Source organism: Cucumis melo, chromosome 2 (assembly GCF_025177605.1).
Source record: "Cucumis melo cultivar AY chromosome 2, USDA_Cmelo_AY_1.0, whole genome shotgun sequence".
Classification (NCBI taxonomy): Eukaryota; Viridiplantae; Streptophyta; class Magnoliopsida; order Cucurbitales; family Cucurbitaceae; genus Cucumis; species Cucumis melo.
The window spans coordinates 569,557-591,039 of NC_066858.1; the positions used below are offsets into that span (position 1 = coordinate 569,557).

General features: G+C 27.7%; 1 protein-coding gene across 1 annotated transcript; it reads right to left on the reverse strand.

The window, feature by feature from the left end:
- Window positions 1–13,172: 13,172 nt before the first annotated feature.
- Window positions 13,173–15,988, reverse strand: LOC103492516 (calmodulin-binding protein 60 A-like). The gene is made up of 7 exons (XM_051081172.1): window positions 15,815–15,988; window positions 15,642–15,723; window positions 14,877–14,944; window positions 14,270–14,751; window positions 13,744–13,907; window positions 13,533–13,631; window positions 13,173–13,394 (listed from the first exon to the last, which is right to left on the reverse strand). The coding sequence occupies exons 1-7, from the start codon at window positions 15,934–15,936 to the stop codon at window positions 13,173–13,175; spliced, it is 1,239 nt and encodes a 412-aa protein (XP_050937129.1). The 5' UTR covers window positions 15,937–15,988.
- Between the last annotated feature and the right edge of the window lie 5,495 nt (window positions 15,989–21,483).

Consider the following 21,483-nt stretch of genomic DNA (forward strand, 5'->3'; position numbering starts at 1 on the left):
ATTTAGTTTGAAACTATTTGAAGTAATTAGGCAAAAAGAAGCTAGGGTATATATAATTAATTTTGGCCGATATGTGTGTATCTATATATTTTAATTTTGTTACTTTTATGAAAGAAGATACTTAGAAAACTCATCTGCATTTGCTGAATTCAGATATATTATATTGATGAGATAGAAAGAAACAGTATAAAGGTGTAATAGTCGCATGAAATCTTTAACCGAAGGAATAGAAAGGTTTGAAATCAAAGTAAAAAGGTTAATTAGAAGGAGAGAGATGGGGTTTCCCAATGATTTTTTTTTTTTTTTTTTGTGGTCTAATTAAGTTTGAGTTAGGTTATAAATATTCTTTTATTTTAGAAAAAGATACAATATAATTTATGTGGGCAAGTTGTGCATTAGGAGAAATTTAAGAATGATATTGTTTGATGAATATTCTTAGGTCAAAATGCATGTGTGAAGCTTTTTCGTTTTAGTTGTTTGTTTGAAAGAGAAGGATAAACATGGTGGGGGAGAGTCAAAAAGGAACAAGCAAAGCTGTAAAGTTGATTATAACTTATAAGAAATGGAAAAGGCAAGAGGGGAGAGAGAAAACGAAAATAGACAAAAATATATGAATATAAATATATGAGATCAGAATGTCCATATATATGAATAGAGATCAGAATGTCTTGAAGATAGAGAGGGTAATGGAGATTCAAAAGATCAAAGGGCTTCATCTTCATGTTTCCCTAGCTATTTACAAATAATCCCCATGTGTACGTTCATAGTACTTAGGTTGTCACTCTCTGGTACTTGAACCTTAGGCTTCATTCATAACAAATGAGAACACCAGAGATCATAAACAGTTACTTGGTGAGAGAAGACGGTCAGGGGAGATAAAAATAAATAAAAACATTCAACTTATTGAGGGATACCATTTTTATGGGTATTTTTTTAAACAAATTACAGACAATTTTTCATATATATATATATATATATAAAAGACTAATAGTGAGAGTATTTTTTTTTTTAAATTTTTTTACAAGTTTAATAGTACTAATTTGGAGGAAAGGATATATTTTCTAATTTAACAAATAAATTTTTTTGACTCTCTCTCTCTCTTTATATATATATATATGGTTGACAACACAAGTCATGAGATAATGTTTTGTTATTTTATTGTGGGGTATTTTCTCTATTATATATTAACTTTTCTTACTTTAACCACTTCATAGTTGTATAAGATAATATAATTTTTATATCATTTAAGAACTATATAATTAGAGGATGATGCTGTGTAAAGCTCAAGTGTCAATTGGTTGGACATAAGCATTAGCTAATATTGAGGTTAAGCACGCATGGACTCCTTTTAGCAAATATTTAATTAAGCTAATATATACATCCAACGACATAAACTAAAACCAATCTTTTTAGAAACTATATAACTAAACACGCACAACTACATGACTGTAGTTTCAACAAATGCATCTTGTACACAACCCTTGATATATATATGTTTCGAAGTTTAAGATTTAGGATTTGTTAATAGTTAAAGTACATCTTTTTTAAAATATTTTTATTACATAATAATGTAAGTAATAATTAACGATGAGTCTGTTAAATAATATAATATTAAATTCGTGTGTACTATGTACCGGTAGGAGTGATAAAAAGTTGCAATGGATTTTCATGGAAATATTTCCACCAACTTTTGTTTTGTTTTTTCTTTTTGATCTTTTTAAAAAATAATTTAATTATTTTCAAATTAAAAAACAGCTTATTATTATTATTATTATTATTATTATTATTATTATTATTATTATTATTATTATTATTATTATTATTATTAATGGGAAATAATTAAGGGATGCCTGATAAACCCACTCTTTTGTTGCCAAAAGAAACTCTTTTTTTTGAGGATGAAATCTTCTCATCCACTAATTCCATCTACAAATGCTAATTATTATATTGGTCTTATAGGTCAACCTTTTTTTAAACCTAAATTATTGGTTTTTTCACATACTACTTTTTTACATTTAATATTACAACTTAATTGTGTATAATATAATACCCCTTCGGTTGTTCCTATGGTCACCAGTTCTCATTACTTAACTTTTCTAAGCTACTCAACTTTTTTCAAGTTAATATATTTATGCTACTGATTCATCAGGTAATTTGTGATTGGTAATCCATCATCTTCTTTATATTGTTCTTGCAAATATACAACTCAATCCTCTAAATATCCACCTTTTGCTTCCAACAATTTCATGAAAATTAGGATTTTAATTTTAGCATTTTAAAAGGTAATGAGTACAACCTACCATTAATATTTACCCCAAATAAAAATTAAGATTTCAACCATATAACCAATTACAATGTGAGCAAATGAGTGTCATTAGAATGATTGTCATGGTTATCAACAAATATGTATACCTCATTAATCTATATACCTCATTTAAAAAAACCTTAATGATAGAAGTGCAATAAAAAACTGATGTTAGTTAGGGAAAGGAGAGTGACAATGGAAATATAAGCATGAATATTATCTTCATTATTACTCTGAAAACATGTATAAGTTAAACTCTTTACATTCTATTTCATGAATGCTCCAAACAAAATTACAATTCCATTCTTTTTTACTAAGTTAATCCTTTTTTTTTTTTTATCAGAAGTTGTAGAAGTTAAAAAGTTTGAACCAACTAGATATTTTGATTAGAAAATTAGAATTAGGTGACCAAAAACTATTTTTAAAAAAAACTTTTATGTCCACAGTCCAAATCTTACCAACTAAATTAAATATTTATATAAAAAGAGAGAGAGAGAGAGAGAGAGAGAGAGAGGAAAAAAGAAAGAAAGAAAGAAAGAAAGAAAGAAAGAGTTTAAAAAGATCAAAACATTATTAATTGTTTTTTCATAGAAACAAGCAGCTGGTCATACATGCAAAACAATGTTCCTTCATAATTTATCAATCTTTGACTGCTAATTAATTGTTATTCTGTATAGAATCTTTGATGGAATGCAATATGTTATTTTAGTTTAAAGATAAATTAGATGCATAAAAATCATTGCCCTATAATGGAAAATGAATTAGGATTTGAGTGTATCTCAATAATGTATGGTTTTGTCTTGTAATTATATGTTACCATTTTAGTATTTGAATAAATTTAATCCTATAATATTACTTTTTAATCATTGATGACTTACAATCATTAATATACGTTTCAGTTTTGAAAAATCAGGAAAAAAATATTTGAATTTGCATTCAATAATCCTTATAAATTTTATAATAATCATGAAATTTAACGCTACGTTAATCATTTATTTAATTCATCGTCAATGCTAATTGTAATTTATATATTGCAGCCGTTAACTTTTATCTCTTGTAGTTATAAGTGTGATTGATTTATAGGATTAAAATAAAATTAGGAAAAAAAATGAGATGAAAAAGATATGATATGCAAACATTAGATTAGGAAACACAAACAAAATAATGTATAGATTGTAAATAGTTATAAGAAAAATACAGTAAAGTTTTGATGTTACATTATCCACATGTAACAAATTAAACTAAAAGAATACAATTGAAAACCTTAAATACAATGCTTGAGTCAAACATGTATATACCCCCGACAATAACTAAAATAAAAGGTGATAAAAAGCTTCAGGAGAATAATAGTTTCTGTTTAATTACATAAAATAAAAGGTATAGAATCATTTGTATTTGTGAGTATTGATTGTTGAACAATATGCATTAACATCTTCGACTTCATGGTTGTATTTATATGAAGTTGAAGCTTCTTGCATGGGATCCCATTCTTCAAGTGTTGTCTCTAAAAACTTATTCCAATCACTTGAGTTCCTTTGCTCACTTATACTTCTAAGTTTCCTTCAAAACCTTCACTTCCATTTTTATGGGTATTTTTTTAAACAAATTACAAACAATTTTTCACATATACGTACGTACGTACATATATGTGAAAGACTAATAGTGAGAGTATTTTTTTTAATTTTTTTTATAAGTTTAATAGTACTAATTTGGAGGGAAGGATATATTTTCTAATTTAATAAATAAAAACTTTTGACTCTAAATATATATACAAGTAATGAGATAATGTTTTGTTAATTATTTTATTGTGGGGTATTTTCTCTATTATATATTAACTATTCTTACTTTAACCACTTTATAGCTTTGTATATGATAATATAATTTTTATATCATTTAAGAACTATATAATTAGAGGATGATGTTGTGTAAAGCTCAAGTGTTAATTGGTTGGACATAAGCATTAGCTAATATTGAGGTTAAGCACGCATGGACTCCTTTTAGCAAATATTTAATTAAGCTAATATATATATACATGGATCAACTTAAACTAAAACCAATCTTTTTAGAAACTATATAACTAAACACACACACAACTATATGACAATAGTTTGAACAAATGCATGTTGTACACAACCCTTAATATATGTTTCCAAGTTTCAATTTTACGAAAATCTTGATGAAAATATCAATATCGATAATGTGTATTTTTAGAAAAACTATAAATATATAAGAAAAACTTATGAAGTATATTTCCACTAAAAGCTAAATTATAATAAATTTCTTTAAACTTTGTATTATGTGTTAAAAGCATCTCTAAAATTTTATAAATTTTAAAAATACTCTTTCAAAAAGAATTAAAAAATATCCTTACCATTTAGTTTTGAACGAAAATCAGTAAAGAGTGTTTTGGAACGTTGAGTTGGTTATTATACACACCATCACTTCCTTTTCCATTCCTTTCTCTCCCCTACTTCGACCTACGATCTTTAACACTCAATTTCTATCTTTTTCTCCCATCTTTCTCTAGCTCCTTCGTGTTAACTTCTATTTGCCCTTGTATACCTCGTAAAATAGAAGAAGAAAAAGAAAAATGCCGTCTAGTTAAATATATAAATTAAAAAAAAAATAAAAATAAGGGAAATTGTCAATGACAAAATATTTACACTTTATAGAAAAATCGAGTGGAATAAATTTTATCTTTTAATGGTTTTGTTCTATGAAATGTAAATAGTTTATCAACTTTTTTTTTTATATTTGGAAAACTCCCTAAAAATAAAAGTACTAAGGGAACTTTAAAAATCAAACGTTTTTAAAAGGTCGTACATTAGTAGTTGGGTGTGTTTGTTAATAGTCAAGTATATCTACTTTTAATTAACGATGAATCTCTTAAGTGGTATAATATTAAATTTACTTAAGTTGATGATGAGTACACATCAAAACAAAACAGGTGATCGAACAACAATTTTGTTTCCTCACTAATTAAAATGGATTACTATTTGTAGTTCCATTCCCCTTCATCACTACCTTAAAGCTCTTGAGACAGCCGCAGCTGATTTGAGAGGATTTTTACGTTGGGTTATATGGAATTGTTGATGTGTAGACGAATACTTCAATTGAAAAGCTTGAGAGGGGAAGGAGAGATAAAAAGTTGCAATGGATTTTCATGAAAATATTTGGAAAACCAACTCATGATTCTGTGAGAGCTGAAAAAGTTTCCTCTGGACTAGGAACCACCGGGAAAAACCCACTCTTTTGTTGCCAAAAGAAACTGAGGAAAAGTCCTCTTTCGAGACGATGGATGAATGCTTCTCGTCCACTAATTCCATCTACAAATGCTATTATTGGTCTTATAGGTCAACCTTTTCTTAAACCTAAATTAATGATATCTTTTAATATTACTACTTTTTTACATTTAATATTACCAACTTAATTGTATATAATACCTCTTCAGTTGTTCTTAAGGTCACCAGTCTTCATTACTCAACTTTTCTAAACTACTGAACTTTTTTCAAGTTAATATATCTATGCTACTGATTCATCAGGTAATTTGTGATTGGTAATAATCCATCACCTTTTAGCTTCTTCTATTGTTCTTGCAAATAGTCTAAATATCCACCTTTTGCTTCCAACAATTTCATGAAAATTAGGATTTTAATTTTAGCGTTTTAAAAAGGTAATCATGAGTACGACCTACAATATTTACCAAAATAAAAGTTGAGATTTCAACAATAACCAAATACAATGTGAGCAAATGAGTGTCAATAGAATGATTGCCATTATCAACAAATGTGTATAGCTCATTAATCTACATCTCATCGTTCTTGCGAGAAAAAACCATTAATGATAGAAGTGCGATCAAAATTTGACGTTAGTTAAGGAAAGGAGAGCGACAATGAAAATATAAGCGTGAATACAATCTCCGTTGGTATGAAGCTTTTTGGAGCGGTGCAATCAAAAGCAAAACCCTACAAGAATGTATATACCCAAAGTAGACAATATCATATTAGCGGTCTGATTTAAGTTTACTCTCTCTTAAAAATATGTATAAGTTAAACTCTTTACGTTTTATTTTATGAATGTCCCAAACGAGTTACAATTCCCTTTTGGAACATTTTTGACTAAGTTAACCCAATATTTCTTTTTTGGATATTTTATTTTAATAGTATAAGATTGAGAGAGTTGACCAAAGCACTGTTACTAGATGATGTGATCTCAGAAGGTGTAGAAGTTAAAAAGTTTGAACCAACTAGATATTTTACTAGAAAATTAGAAGGTGACCAAAACATATTTTTTTAAAAAAGAACTTTATGTCCACACTCCAAATCTTACCAACTAAATTTAATATTTATATAAAAGAGAGAGAGAGAGAAAAAGAAAAGAAAAAGAAAAGAAAAAGAAAAGAAAAAAAGAAAGAAAGAAAGAGTTTAAAACGATGAAGACATTATTAATTGTTTTTTCATGGAAACAAAGCAGCTGGTCATACGACATGCAAACAATGTTCCTTCATAATATATCAATATTTCACTGTTTATGGAAAATGAATTAGGATTTGAGTGTATCTCAATAATGTGTGGTTTTATCTAATTGTAATTATGTTACCATTTTAATCTTTGAATTGGTGTTTTTTTTTATGTTTACATTAAAATTATTATTATTAGTCAATAAATCAATTTCAATATAATTAATTTTGAACCATGAAAAATTTATACATAGAGAGTACGAACCATTGGTTTTGACAACTTGAAAGTAATGCGGTAGAGAGACTTGGAACGAAAGTTTACAAAACTAAAAATGATATTTTAACCTAATATATTTTTATTCATGGATAGATAACTTACCATCAAAAACCTCGTATGGCTATATAACCACGAGGACTTGGCATCATTTCCTCTAATCTTTGAGGTCACTCTCTCTTCCTCAAAGTTATTTTAACGAGGTTGGACTAAAAGGAAATTAAAAAATAAAATTTTTTGCACTAAACTTTAGTTTAGTTTTTATTTGGTCCCTAAGTTATAAAATATTAAACTTTTAGTCTTTCATTTTTGAGTTGGAATATTTCAATATTTCAGTTTTAATGATGAGATTTGAGTTTTGTTTTACTTTGATGTCTGCCTCGCATTACAAGAAATCGGGGTTTTCCCGAAGCAGCCAAATACGTCGACATAAAAGACGTCGGGAGTAAGAGGCTCTCCCGACGCAAAAAGTATGACGTCGGGAGTAAAAGCTATTCAGGATGCCAAGCCTAACGCGTCGGGAATGGCGTCGGGAAAAAGTCGTCCAAAAAAAGGTCAAAAAAATTTTGCACTAAATTTTGGTTTAGTTTTTATTTAGTCTTTCATTTTTGTGTTGAAATATTTCAAGATTTCAGTTTTAATTCTGGGATTTTAAGTTTTGTTTTACTTTGGTCTCTGCCTCGATTTCAAAATTTAAACTTCCAAAACTTTGACTTTTACTTCAAACATGCACTCATCACTTTAGTATTTGATGATAGAAAATGATAAATTTTAATTGATTATTTCTCTATTAATTCTTCAAAATTAGTCCGTAGTTAAAATTTGAAACTTAAAGTCCAAATTGAAACAAAACTCAAACTTTCAAATTAGGTAATCTTAATTTTAACATTTTGAAACGTAATTAAGGATTAAATTGAAATGATTAACTCAACATATAAAAACTAAAAGTGCAATATTTTAAATTATAGGGATCAAACAAAAACGTTACGTAATTTTAACATCACATGAAACTAAATAGTTTTAATGAAAAATAATCCAATGATGGCCATGGGAATTAAAACACATCCAACCTTGTTTAGCATCAGGGCGACGATATTGCAACTTTGTCTTTAGAAATATATTTACATATAAATAGTTTTATATAATACACGAAGTATAATAGAAATTAAAAGAAAAAAAAAATTTACTTTACACAACTCTTGGTTGTTATAATTTTGATTACATAAAAACTGTGTTTTGTGGTATTTAATTTCGTGTAGTTTTTTTTTCTATGAATCTGTGGCTACCAATTATCACAACTTTCCTTTCTTAAATATGAAACTTTGTGTACATTTGATTCTGAAATGGGCCGAGTAGTTAAATTGGATTAAATGAGATTTCACTAACATGTTGGGCTAAAATGTAAATATAAAGGCCCAATATCACAAATTTTATATATAGGAATAACAAGGGATATAGCATAGTTTTTTAGGAGTCATTTTCGAAAAAGGCAAAACCACTCTTCTTTTGATTTTTAGCAAATGACATTTTCTGCACGTGTAAGGTATTTTATAAAATACCAAAATACCCATATTTTCGAACTGCAATTATTTCGTCAATACAGTGTAATTAATCTATGTTATGTATTCATGAGCCTTTAATTATTTTTCGACGTGGTAAAGATATAGCAACCCATATTATAACTTCTTCCTAATATTTCGGGACTCAACTAATTGATTCAACATTTTAACAACTTTATTCAATCTTACTAATTCCAAGATAACCAAATTATTATTTCTTTTATCAATTTTTTCATGCCTTTTTGTTTAAGTGAGAAACTTGCTTATTTATTTCTTAATGTTTCTTATTAAATTTAAATTAACTTATTCTAAAGATATAACATTGTGTGTGTGTGTATATATATATAATCAATTGTGTTTAGAAAGATTTTTAAACAAAAACATGTTTATTTGATTGAGAAATATTAATTAAATTATAATTCCTATTAATATTGATTTGACGTTTATAATTGGATGTTCATGTGATTGAAGAAATAACATATCGACTAACACGATTTCGAGAGTGCTACACATGCATGGTATTTCATACAATACAAAAATACTCACGCAAACTGTAATTATTGCTATTAAAAATCTATCTAGTGTAATTAATTTGTGATATGCACTTATGAAAATTCAATGCCATGTTTGAAGAGGTACAAGGTGAGTTTCATCACCCGTGTTCAAGCTTCTAATTCGTAAGAAAGAAATACAAGACTAAAAGTATAATTTATAAGATTAGTTTTCAAAAATAGAAACAAAAAACGAGGTGGTTATCAAAAGATATATTTTTTTTAATTCATTAAAAACAAGTCTTATATTCTAAATAGTTATTTTGTTTTTCAATGAAAATTCAAAAAGTCTTTACATTTACTAGCTTAATTAACTCAATATTTTATACTACATAGTTCGAGAGGTTTGAGAGCGTAATCGCAACTATTTTCATATTTTAAAAATGATTTTTACTACTTATTTGTTTTATCAATCATGACTTAAAATTTTAGAATCTAAAAAATTACATTGTAGATGGGTACATCGTTCTTCATACTCTTTCCCTACTCAACAAAGAAAATACTCATGGAAGCATACCTCAACAAGGGGATATATGCAACCCAAAAAGTAGTCAATGCTAACACAACCCAAAGACAAGAAGCTGCAAGGGTGCTAGGTTCTAAAAAATGAAAAAGACATTTGAAAAGGAAGAAAATGAGAGTGAACAATCCCAAACCAAAGACCAAAAATACAAGAGTCAAACCCACTTCAAACAAGAGACAAGAAGGAAAAGGCTCTAGAAAAAAAGAGAAAAACAAGAATTGCTTGGATGAAGAAAAAATGGGAATATCTTGTATTTAACTATTTAAACAATTCTTGTTGTTTTAGAGCATTGCTTCATGTCTTTTTCATACTCCTTTTCCATTTTTGTCTTTTCCTCGAGCCCTAGCACCTTGCTTCTTATCTTTGGGTTGAGTTAGTATCTGCGTCTATACATTTTATTAATTAATTTACTTCTATAAATTTCGGGAGTGGGTGTAACAAGAACGAATTATTTCAAAAATTTTAGAGTTAATTATACTGTATTTTGCTAAGTTGTATACAAATTTGTTGTCAAAATAAACTCAGTTTGTACGGTGTAAATATGAGCTAGTTTGAATTATCCTATTTTTTGTTGTATGAAAAAATTGTTTAGTTGTCGGTATGATTTTTGAAAAGTAAAACTATACCAAATTCCTTCGAAAAAACAGTGTACTTTGCTAACATCAATATAATAAGCACTTTCTATATCAAATTCGGTTTGGAAAGTAAAACCATACAAAATTTCTTCGAAAAAAAAAAGAGAAGAGGTGGAACTCTCACGAATATTAACGTAAATATAATAAATAATGACTGTGTGTTATTAAATTCGATTTGAAAGAGAAATTGTAGACATTAAATATAATTAAAATAATAATCGTTTCTTTTCATATCCTTCGAGTCCTTTCTCTCTACTTTAGAATGAGAGTGTGCAAAAAGTTAAATCAACGATCAATGACTTTAATTTTCTTCTTTATTTTCTATAATTCATTTGATTTTATGTCGGTCAAAAAACATCTTCTTCTTTCCATTTTTTATTCTTTTGAGAAACGAACAAAGTGGGTTTTATTGATTGGATTTGCATACAAAGGTTCTTAATATAAATTTCTAAATCTGGTCGTCATGATCTTTCTAATTATAGTTCAAATTTTGTTTTTAATATAATGTAAACTTCTAATCTTAGGTCATCATGATGTAAAATTCAACTCCACTATGTTTAATTAATCTTGCTTTCTTTATAAAGTGGATTTAAATTGGTTGGTATGAATTTAATTTGACCAATAATCCATACCAAACAACTCATTTTGATTTTTGAGGATCAATGTATAGATTCATTTTTAAAAAACTTGGAAAATGATTCAACCAAAAAAAAAAAAAAGTCCTTTGATTCTCGTAAACACAAGTATGTTTGAGATCTCTTCACATCGGTAGTTCAAATTCTCTTATTCCAAATTTACTAGAAAAAGATTATTTATTTACTAGATCTAATATTGTCATGAAATCAACAAAAATTAACGTCAAAATCTTTTTTTCCGAGTTTAGTAGGATTTTCTTTCGAACATTAAGTTTCAAGATGTTACACGTTATTTAATCCTAAATTTCGAGTTTGATTCTGGTTCTGTCCATTTATATTTTTACTAAGAACTTCAAATTTTGAGATTTCGTTAAATATTCATTTTCAGTAATGCCTATTATAGTTGAATGAAAAGAATTAAATTGAATTAGTTTTTAATAACTTTCCATTACTACTAAACTTAGTTAAAAAAAACTTTCACATCTCAACTTTTCTTAAAATTTGTTATCTAACACTTAACCCCTAAAATTGAAGGTGAGCTTAAGTAAAAAGAGTTAAAATTGTAAATAAATAAAATATGTTAATTAGAATGGGAACTAAACTCGAAATTCAAAAGTAAAAATGTAGGATTTTAAAACATAGATACCAAATAGAAATCAAACTTAGAAAACTTAAAATGAAGGCGTGGGTTTTCATTTAAAAATTTACTTTTACGTTTAAGAAAACTGAGGTTATAAATAAAACATTCGAAGAGTAATTGGTAGAAAACGTCCGTATACTCCAAAATAAAATAAAATAAAATGCAAAGTTATCTATATGGATTTTAAATAATTAATGATCTGTATTGGTAACTATTTCATTTTTGTTTTGGATTTTTTAAAATCAAGTCTATTTCATTATCATGCCAACTTACAATGCATTGCATATATCTTTCTTAAGTACAAGTTGAACTCTTAACCAAATATTCCAAATTCCAAAACAAATTTTTTTAGTTTTCAAATTTTTATTTGATTTGTTAAACTATCGACAGAGTATGTAGTAGGGGTGTTAAAAAAAACCGGTAACCCGACCAACCCGGATTACCCAACCCAAACCGTAAGGGTTGGGTTGGGTTAAATTTTATGTTGGGTGAGAAAATTGGAGAAAAAAAGGTTGAGTCGGGTTGTCGGGGTTGTGCAAGTTAGGGGTAGGGTTGACCAGGCCCAATCCGATTATATATACATATATAGATACACATATATATATACACCTAAAACCTAAAAGTAAACCTTATTTTGAAAAACATTCTATACTTGAAATTTGAATGTATAACACATATGTATATTTGTCACCTTGTACTTTGAATAATAATTTGTTCACCTTGCATATTGAAAAAATATATGAAAATTTGTCTAGATAAATTATGGAAAGATGAAAAGAAAAAAAAAACCCGCCAACCCAACCCGGCCCAACCCGAATTTTTTGGGTTCAGTTGGATTGGGTTGACCCTTACGAATTGAACCGATAGGGTTCATTTTTTACCAACCTAGATACTTTAGATTGGACCATAATTTTCCTCCAACCCAGCTTATGTACAACCTATGTAGATAACAAAGAAGAAAGTTATTTTTCATATTGAAAGCTATCAATGATGATGATAACTATCATTGGTGACTTACGATCATTAATATACGTTTCAGTTTTGAAAAATTAGGAAAAAATATTTGAATTTGCATTCAATAATCCTTATAGATTTTATAATAATCATGAAATTTAACGCTATGTTAATCATTTATTTAATTCATCGTCAATGCTATTTGTAATTTATATATTGCAGCTGTTAACTTTTATCTTTTGTAGTTATAAGTGTGATTGATTTATTGGAACAAAATAAAATTAGAAAAAAAATAAGATGAAAAAGATACGATACGTAAAGATCGATTAGATTAGGAATCACAAACAAAATAATGTATAGATTGTAAATAGTTATAAGAAAAATACTGTAAAGTTTTGATGTTACATTATCGGCCACATGTAATAAATTAAACTAAAGGAATACAATAGAAAACAAATTCTTAAATACAATGCTTGAGTCAAACATGTAGCATTTCAACTTATTAATTTATATATATATATATATATATACATACACCCCCAACAATAACTAAAATAGAAGGTGAAATATAAATATAAAAAGCTTGAGGAGAATAATAGTAGTTTTTGTTTAATTACATAAAATAAAAGATATAGAATCATTTGTATTTGTCAGTATTGGTTGTTGCACAATATGCATTTACATCTTCCACTTCATAGTTGTATTTATGTGAAGTTGAAGCTTCTTGCATGGGATCCCATTCTTCAGGTGTTGTCTCTAAAAACTTATTCCAATCACTTGAGTTCCTTTGCTCACTTACTTCTATGTTTCCTTCAAAACCTTCACTTCCCATGCCTTCATATCCAAACAAATCTTGCCTCTTCAGGTTCATGTAATAAAAAGAAAAAAAAGAAACTAGGAATGTGAGAACCATTATTATTATATATATATATATGTTTGGATTGACTTCTAAAATAGACTTCGTCTTGATTAGTTTATGAAGAAGAGTCCATCAAACCTCGAAGCTTGGAGCAAAGTTTTTGACAAGAGAGACACATTCGAAAGCATTAGTAACCATTGCATTCCATGCCTTATTTGGGACATTCTTTCCAAGTAACTTCATCCATGCATGAAAAGGGAAATTAATTTAACAACTTTTAGATCATTATCGTCTAAATAAAATGGTAAGTGACGAAGAACTTCAATAATAAATACTCTTTTAAGTTTACCTTTCTCAAGTGAACAGTACCCATTTCTAAATAAGTTTTTAAAAAATCACCAACAGTATTGATGCCATGAGAAGATAAGCGTTTATGATAAGCACCATTTCTTGCAATTCTTTCTAATCTCCATATCTCGTCTTCCCTTTGTGGAGGGTGGTGCTTCTGGTTCACTAATTAAACAATTGAAGCAAAACAAACTATATATAGATTATAAAGAAAAAAAAAAACAGATAGGAATGTGTAATTAGGATGTTAGAGGTAGGGATGTTGATATAATATGGAGATTGTGTTATATGATATAAAAGCTAAGAATCTTGCAACTCTTTAGCTACTCAATATTGATACAAACCATGGGAAGAAAATGAATTGGAAATAGGTATAATTTTAAAAAACAAAATACTTTTTAAAAAAAAAGTAGTTCTTAAATTTTATTTAATAAAAAAAATTGGCTAAGAATCGATCAACTCTTATTATTGATTATAAGAATTTGAGAGAATAAATAGGTTTAACCAAAAACAAAATAGTTAATTACCTTCTCCTCGTTGATCCAAGACTCTGAATGGTTGAGATACAGCTTCTCTAATTCTTGGAAACTTACCTTGAATTTTGTCATCCACAATTCTTAATCCTAACCGAAATTGTTTCGATCTCATCCAACTTGAATTGTCAGTGAAGCTCAAACTCTTGATGAACCCAACTCCATTTTTGAGATGAAGTTTCAAATCATTGCCCACAATTAATGGCCTTTTTCCATCCCTTTGAGACAAAATGTTTTCGCTCATGAACTTGTCCGAGTCTCCATCAAGGACGATGACCTCAATTTGTGCTATCGACAAAGGACCATCGGAGACGATGGCATTGGAATTATTGTCATCAATAAGTGCAACTTGTAATGCATCACCATTCCCCGTTTCTATCTCGTTGTTGGTAAAAATAGTGGAAGGAATTTGGTTGAGAAAACATAACCTAAACTTGGTTGTTTCTTCATTGTTATGATTATTTAGTTGGACAGAGCTGCAAAAATTAATCATAAGGTGAAAACAAAACAGTGCAAAGATATTAATTAATTAGGAATGTGAATGCATGCAGACAATGAGAAGTAATTCAGTTTTTTTTAAAAAAAAAAAATAGAAACCAACCTTGAAGATGAGGATGCAAGAAATTGATGAACGTAAAACATGAACTTTCTATCAAATTCCTCATCAACCTGTAAAGGAAAAAAAATAATGAAACAAGTTTGAATCTCGATATATAGTGCAAAAAGTATTTGAGGATTGGTTTTTAAAATGGAAAAATTTTGGAATTTCCCACTGGGCATAATTGTTGGAGTTTAGTGGATGAGAACAAAATTATAGATAGGTTCAATTTGGGAGAGGAAGAAGCCATTTCAATGAGGTAAGGTTGACGATTATCTATTGAAAAAATCCCGAGCTCTCCTAATGTCTACAACATATAGACAGGATATACTTAACTCAGACTCAATATTTGATGTTTTTTATTTTCTTTTGAAGAGGAAACAAAGTGCAAAGTAGAACTTTAGGGAAAGCCCAAGAAGGCACCCTAATGCTCTAACCTCTCATTTTGTTCTATGAAAGATGAAACTCGGGTATCTAGAGATCGATTAGTGGTGGATTTTGGACAATACATGTTGGGTATCTAACCTCTCATTTTGTTCACAATACTCGCATCATACTACCCTAGATTGGTCCAGAGAAGTGATTCATAGCCAAGAACGGTCAGGAACAAGATCGAGCAAGAGATTAGTCCAAAGAAGTGATTCATAGCCAAGAACAATAGGAACAAGATGGAGCAAGAGGAGAGATCATGAGAAGAAAAGTAGTCTTAATTTACACAAAATCTAAGAGTACTAGAAAAGAGAAGATAGAGAAGGAGATTAAAATTACCATCGGACGAATAGCAGCTCTCATGTGAGGCAATAATTGAAGAGACAAAATGTGAGCTATAATGTCGTACTCGACTTCAGAACTAAGAAAAACAAAAACACCCCATGTTTGTAAATCTAATGATCACAAAATCCTTAACAAAAAGAAGAAGAAGAAGAAGAAGATCAGCAAACCCGGTTGTTGGAACAGAGTTGGATGTTGTTTTAGGGCTAGTATCAGAAGGTCGATCATGATCATGATCATGATCATGTTCATTCTTAAGGTTTTGACGGTCCCTCTTTTTTCCTCTCTCCATATTTCGTTAATTTGTAAGGCAAAAAGAAGTTTGGTACAGTTTTGAATATGTGTAGAAATGGGGGTGGGGTATGGTGGGGTGGTGGTGGTATATATATTAGACTAAATTTTGTTACTTTTTGAAAGAAGCTTCTTAGAAAAATTCATTTGCACTTCCTGAATTCAGATATATTGAGAAAGAAACAATGTATAGGAGTAATAGTGTCTGAAAATCTTTAACCTAAGGAATACAAAGGATTATAAAATCAAAGGAAAAACGAAAAAGGTTAGAAGGAGAGGAGTTTCATATGGAAGAAGATTTTTATTTTTTTGGAAAAATATGGTGTAATTAAGTTTGTGTTAGGTTATAATTAATCTTGATATATTTTAGAAAGATACATGTGTGGGTTAGTGATGCACTTATGAGAATATCAACTACGTTTGTCATGTTTCCGAATGGTTCTGAGATCCTTCAAATTTCCTTTTTTACTTCTAATCTCGATCGAATCATGTCTGAGATTGTTTGAGTTCTCAACTTTCTTAAGTTTTTTTGTCCTTTTTCTATAGGTCGAACAAGCACCGAGCTTTTGAGACAACCAATGATTTGAGAGAATTTATTATGTTGTTGCTATGTATATGAATCGTTTAAAAAGCTAAAGGTAGGGTTTTCTCCTACTCTTGTTTTCTTTAAAAAAAAAAAGAAAGAAAGAAAGAAAAATAAATTTAATTATTTTCAAATTCAAAACACAGCTATTTATCCTTTTTATTAAAAAAAATCTTTTTTTGTCGACAATAAAGAAAAAGTGGGGAAGAGCCATCTTTTGAGGACAAAATTTTCTCATCAACTAATTCTATGGTGAAAGGCTATCGGTATAACTCAACCTTTTCTTAAACCAAAATTAATGGTCTTTTGATATAGATTTCTACATTTAATATTACAAGATTAATTGTGTAATCCAAATATTATTTATCCTTAATATTACATTTAATATTAAGTTTGGATTATCTATCGAAGACAAATGTTTTTCAAGAATACATTTTTTAAACACTTCCTTTAAAATGAATTTAAAATTTAAATACTTACATGTTTGGTTAAATCTTTTTATAAGTGTTTATATACATAATTTTGTTTAAAAACTTATTTTCTCAAATTTTGGGTTTTAGAGTACTCTCTTTAAAATGGATTATATTTCAATATTATTTTTTAAAAATACATTTTGAAAAGTTACTAAACATCTCAAATTTTATTAAAATGATTTTATTTCAAATTTAAATACTTTAAAAGCTAACCCAAACGTACCGTAACTTTTCTAAACTACTGACTTTTTTCAAGTTAATACATTTATGCTAGAGATTCATCAGGTTTGTGATTGGGTAATCCATCACCTTCTACTGTTCTTGGAAATATATAACTCAATCGTCTAAATATCCACCTTCTGCTTCCAACAATTTCATGAAAATTAGGATTTTATTTTAGCGTTTTAAAAGGTAATGAGTACAACATACAATTTACGTACCCATATAAAAATTTTGATTTCAACCAACTAATTACAACGTGATCAAATGAGTCATTAAAATGATTCTCATTATTAACACACACACACATATATATATAGAGATAGATCATTAATCTATATCTCATCGTTCTCGGGAGAGAAAAAACATTAATATGATGTCAGGAGTGCGATCAAAATTTGATATTAGTTAAGAAAAGGAGTGATCTTTGACATATAAGCATGAATACTATCTTCATTGGTATGAAACTTTTGGGTACAACCAAAAGCAAAACCCTACGGAAACGTATATCCAAACTAGACAATATACCATATTATTGTAGCGAGATATATGAAATATCCATAGTGTGATCCTTTACCCATTAAAATTTTTATTTTATTTGTATACAATTCCCTTCTAGAACATTTTTGAGTAAGCTTTATTAATAGCAAAATTTGTGTAAGTTAAAAAATGTCCACATGAGAGAGAGAGAGAGAGAGAGACTATTGTAACGATAATTTCTGTGTGCTGCGCCGATTTTTTTCTTTTACGTAGGTTTCTTTTTCACATGAAACTTCATTTGTTATGCACCTAATATGAGCACTTGTGTGAACACTTTTTCTTTTAGTCCACGAAGCTAATGATCTATAGATCAAATATTTTGAAAGATAGGCCTACTACCAAATGCAATATACGTTCTAATAATTCAAAGTCTTAATATAACGAGAGGTGAGAACTCTTTATCCCGATAAAGTTGTCTCTGTCGTAGAAGAATGAACAGTGAAAAAGAGTATTTTTATGAACTTATTATTATTTCCTTTTGAGATTATACCTACCACGAACTTTCCCCTTAGTAAACAAAAATTTAAAAAATGATCCTTAGACCAACAAAATTGTTTATTTGTCTATTTAAGAACAATACTATGTCGACAAAATTAATATGTGAGAAATATAATAACACATTATTAGATGGAAAAAAAAAATTAAAGTTCGATAATGACAATTTAATTGAAGAAAGCTAAACTCAAAACTTATTTAATCTCAAACCAAGAAGGCTTAATTTTGGTGTGGAAAGTACAAAAAGGAAAAGAAACAAACCCTCGGACGTCAAGAAAAGTTGATGACAAAACCTTTTCTTTTCTTTTCTTTTCTTTTCTTTTCTTTTCTTCTTCTTCATTTCTTCTCTTTTAAATTTTAGCTTCGAAACTGCAAAGCATTTACTTTAAAGGATACTTAAAATTGGAAATCGATTTTCGTTAGTAAATGATTAACATATAGTAAAAGAAAGTAAAATGGAAAAAAGTTTAATTAAACTGTAAGAGTTAATATTGTTTTTATTAATTCTAAGGGATAGTTGCAAATTTAGCAATTATATTCAAAATAATTAAGTATATAGGAACATTTTAAAAAAATTGCAAATATAGCAAAATCTGTCAAAATCTATCAATGATAGGAGTCTATCACTGATAGACCATGTAGCAAATGTTGGTCTATCACTGATAAACCATAAGAGTCTATCAACGATAGAAGTGTATCACTGATAGATTTTGCTATATTTACAATTTTTTTAAAATATTGCTACATACTTAATAATTATTCTAAAAATTGCTACCTATTATAATTACCCTAATTCTAAAGTGGTTTCTACTTTTAAATCTTTAATTATGTTTGTCGATCTTAGCTTTCGGAAGAAATAGACTCTTTTCTTTCTTCCTTCCTCTTCTAAGTTTTCTCTCAAAATATTGATTGAGAATTGGGGTACCAAAGCTTATATAGCTCACAATATTTTCTTTAAAATTGGAACCAATCACACTTGAAAAATGTATTAAGCATAGAAAATGTGTAAGATACATGTTCTAATTAAATATCAATAATAAAGTATGTGTGCTTTATCAAATAATAATAAAAGAAAACACATTTGCTTAAGGCCAAAAGTAGTCAATGATATTTAATTTGAAAACTTGGACCATAAGATATTGATTACGTCTAAAAATAGAATGAGAACATAGAGAGATGTCGCAGTTTACTTACTAGTTTACTTACCTAATTAAATTTATCATAACTTCCTCCTTAAGATTTTAAGATCTTAAATAGTTGTGTTTCAAAAATTATATATATATATATATATATATATATATATATGGCGCGCGCATATAGGTTCTTTTTTTAATTAGAACAAAGCGCAAAAAATATTTACAACAATTTTGAAAAAGGAAAAATTCCACAAGCCCACAACATAAAAGAACAAAAATACCTCCACGATTAGTCGGTCACACATGCGTGAAAAAATGATTTGTACCTCGTCTAAACGATATTGTACCCTTAAATCCAACCTAAATGATCTTGTACCCTTGTATCTATCTTGTACTAAATATAAATCTAAATGATATATTAGTGATAAATGTGTCTATCTCTGTCTATTAGGATAGACAATTGATTATTTAAATATTGGTACACGATCGTTTAGATCATGTACGAATATCATTTAGATCTTGTACCAAGAAGAAAAAAAGAAAATGAGAGATGAAGAAGAAGGAAGAAATTATGGAAGAAGAAATGAAGAAATCGCGAATAAGAGCAAAGAAGTGAAAATATGAATAAGGAGAAGTAATTAATAATACGAAGAAGAGCAGAATATATCGTAAAGAAGAAGAAGAAAAAGAACTGAAAAATTGGTTCGTAATAATCAAACCAATAAAGATAAATATGAAATTTGTGAAAAAAGTAATTGAGCCTGGAGTTTTCTTAAATTGTTATAACGGTGGTAAATATTTAGCACTTTTGTTATATTTATATAAACTTACCTATATATTTTACATTTTTAGATTTCTAAAAATATTTAAAAATATAGCAATGTATCACAATCTATCTATGACATACCAATATAGACTATTATACGTATCTATCATGATAGATATATTTCATCGTAGATATATATTTTACTATATTTTAAATATTTTAATTTATTTTTTATATTTACAAATATTCGGTTTTTTTTTCTTCCAATTACTCAAATTGTGGAAGATAAGAACAATTTATAAAAAGAAAAAAATCTAACAAATGTAATTATGATATTGCTTGGTAGTGGGCTTTCTTCTATCATTGCTTGGTAGAGATCGAAAATATATTAGAATTTGTAAAGATTGGAATTTGAAATTTGTAAAGGTATTTTTTAAAATTGAAAATTAGAATTTTAAAATATATTTAATAAGGAAATATATTTTTTAAAATTGAAATTTAGAGATTTAAATATTTAATAATCTATTTGGTTAATATATATCTTTTGTAAAAAAAATTGGAGATTAGAATTTGAAATTTGGAAAGATATTAAATAAGAAAATGTATTTTGAAATTTGAAATTTGAAAACAAATATTTAATAAAAAAGATATTTTTGAAAATTGAAATTTGAAAATTTGAAAATTTAATATATATATATATATATATATATTAAATAACGTGAGAAAAGAAAATGTGGGATCCACACATTAAAGTCGCGTATTTTTGACATATTTTTAAGAAATTATATTATTAAAAGAAAATATTCTTTTGAAAACTTATAAATTTATTAGTTTCTCACGCTTGCTTATAATGATTGAAAACACGAGGAAAAGGGAGAAGAAAAAAAAACAAAGCAAAATGTTCAAAAAAGAGATATATAAACTCTCAATTTGAAATTCAAACTCTAATTATTACAAAATATGAATATTCCAAGTTGTAAAAAGTGAGAAATGTTTAAAATTCAATGACGATGTGATGTGGATGAGCAAATCTTTGTTTATTTTGTATTAACATCTTTCTCTTTGTTTATTCAAACCTTTAAATTAATTATGTAAACATCTTTCCGTTTTTCAGTTTCATTTCTCACTATAGCTCTTAAATTTCTTTAATTAAGATAAGTAGAGGAGATAATTAATCATTTTGGATTCATTTCTAAACTTTTCTCCTTCGTAGTTCTTAACTATTTTTGGCTTTTATTTTAAAATTAAGTTTAATTTTTTTTCCCAATCTCTTATAATTAATGGTTTTGTAATTTTTAAATTGTGAAGATTTGGCAAATTTTCAAAAGTAAAAACA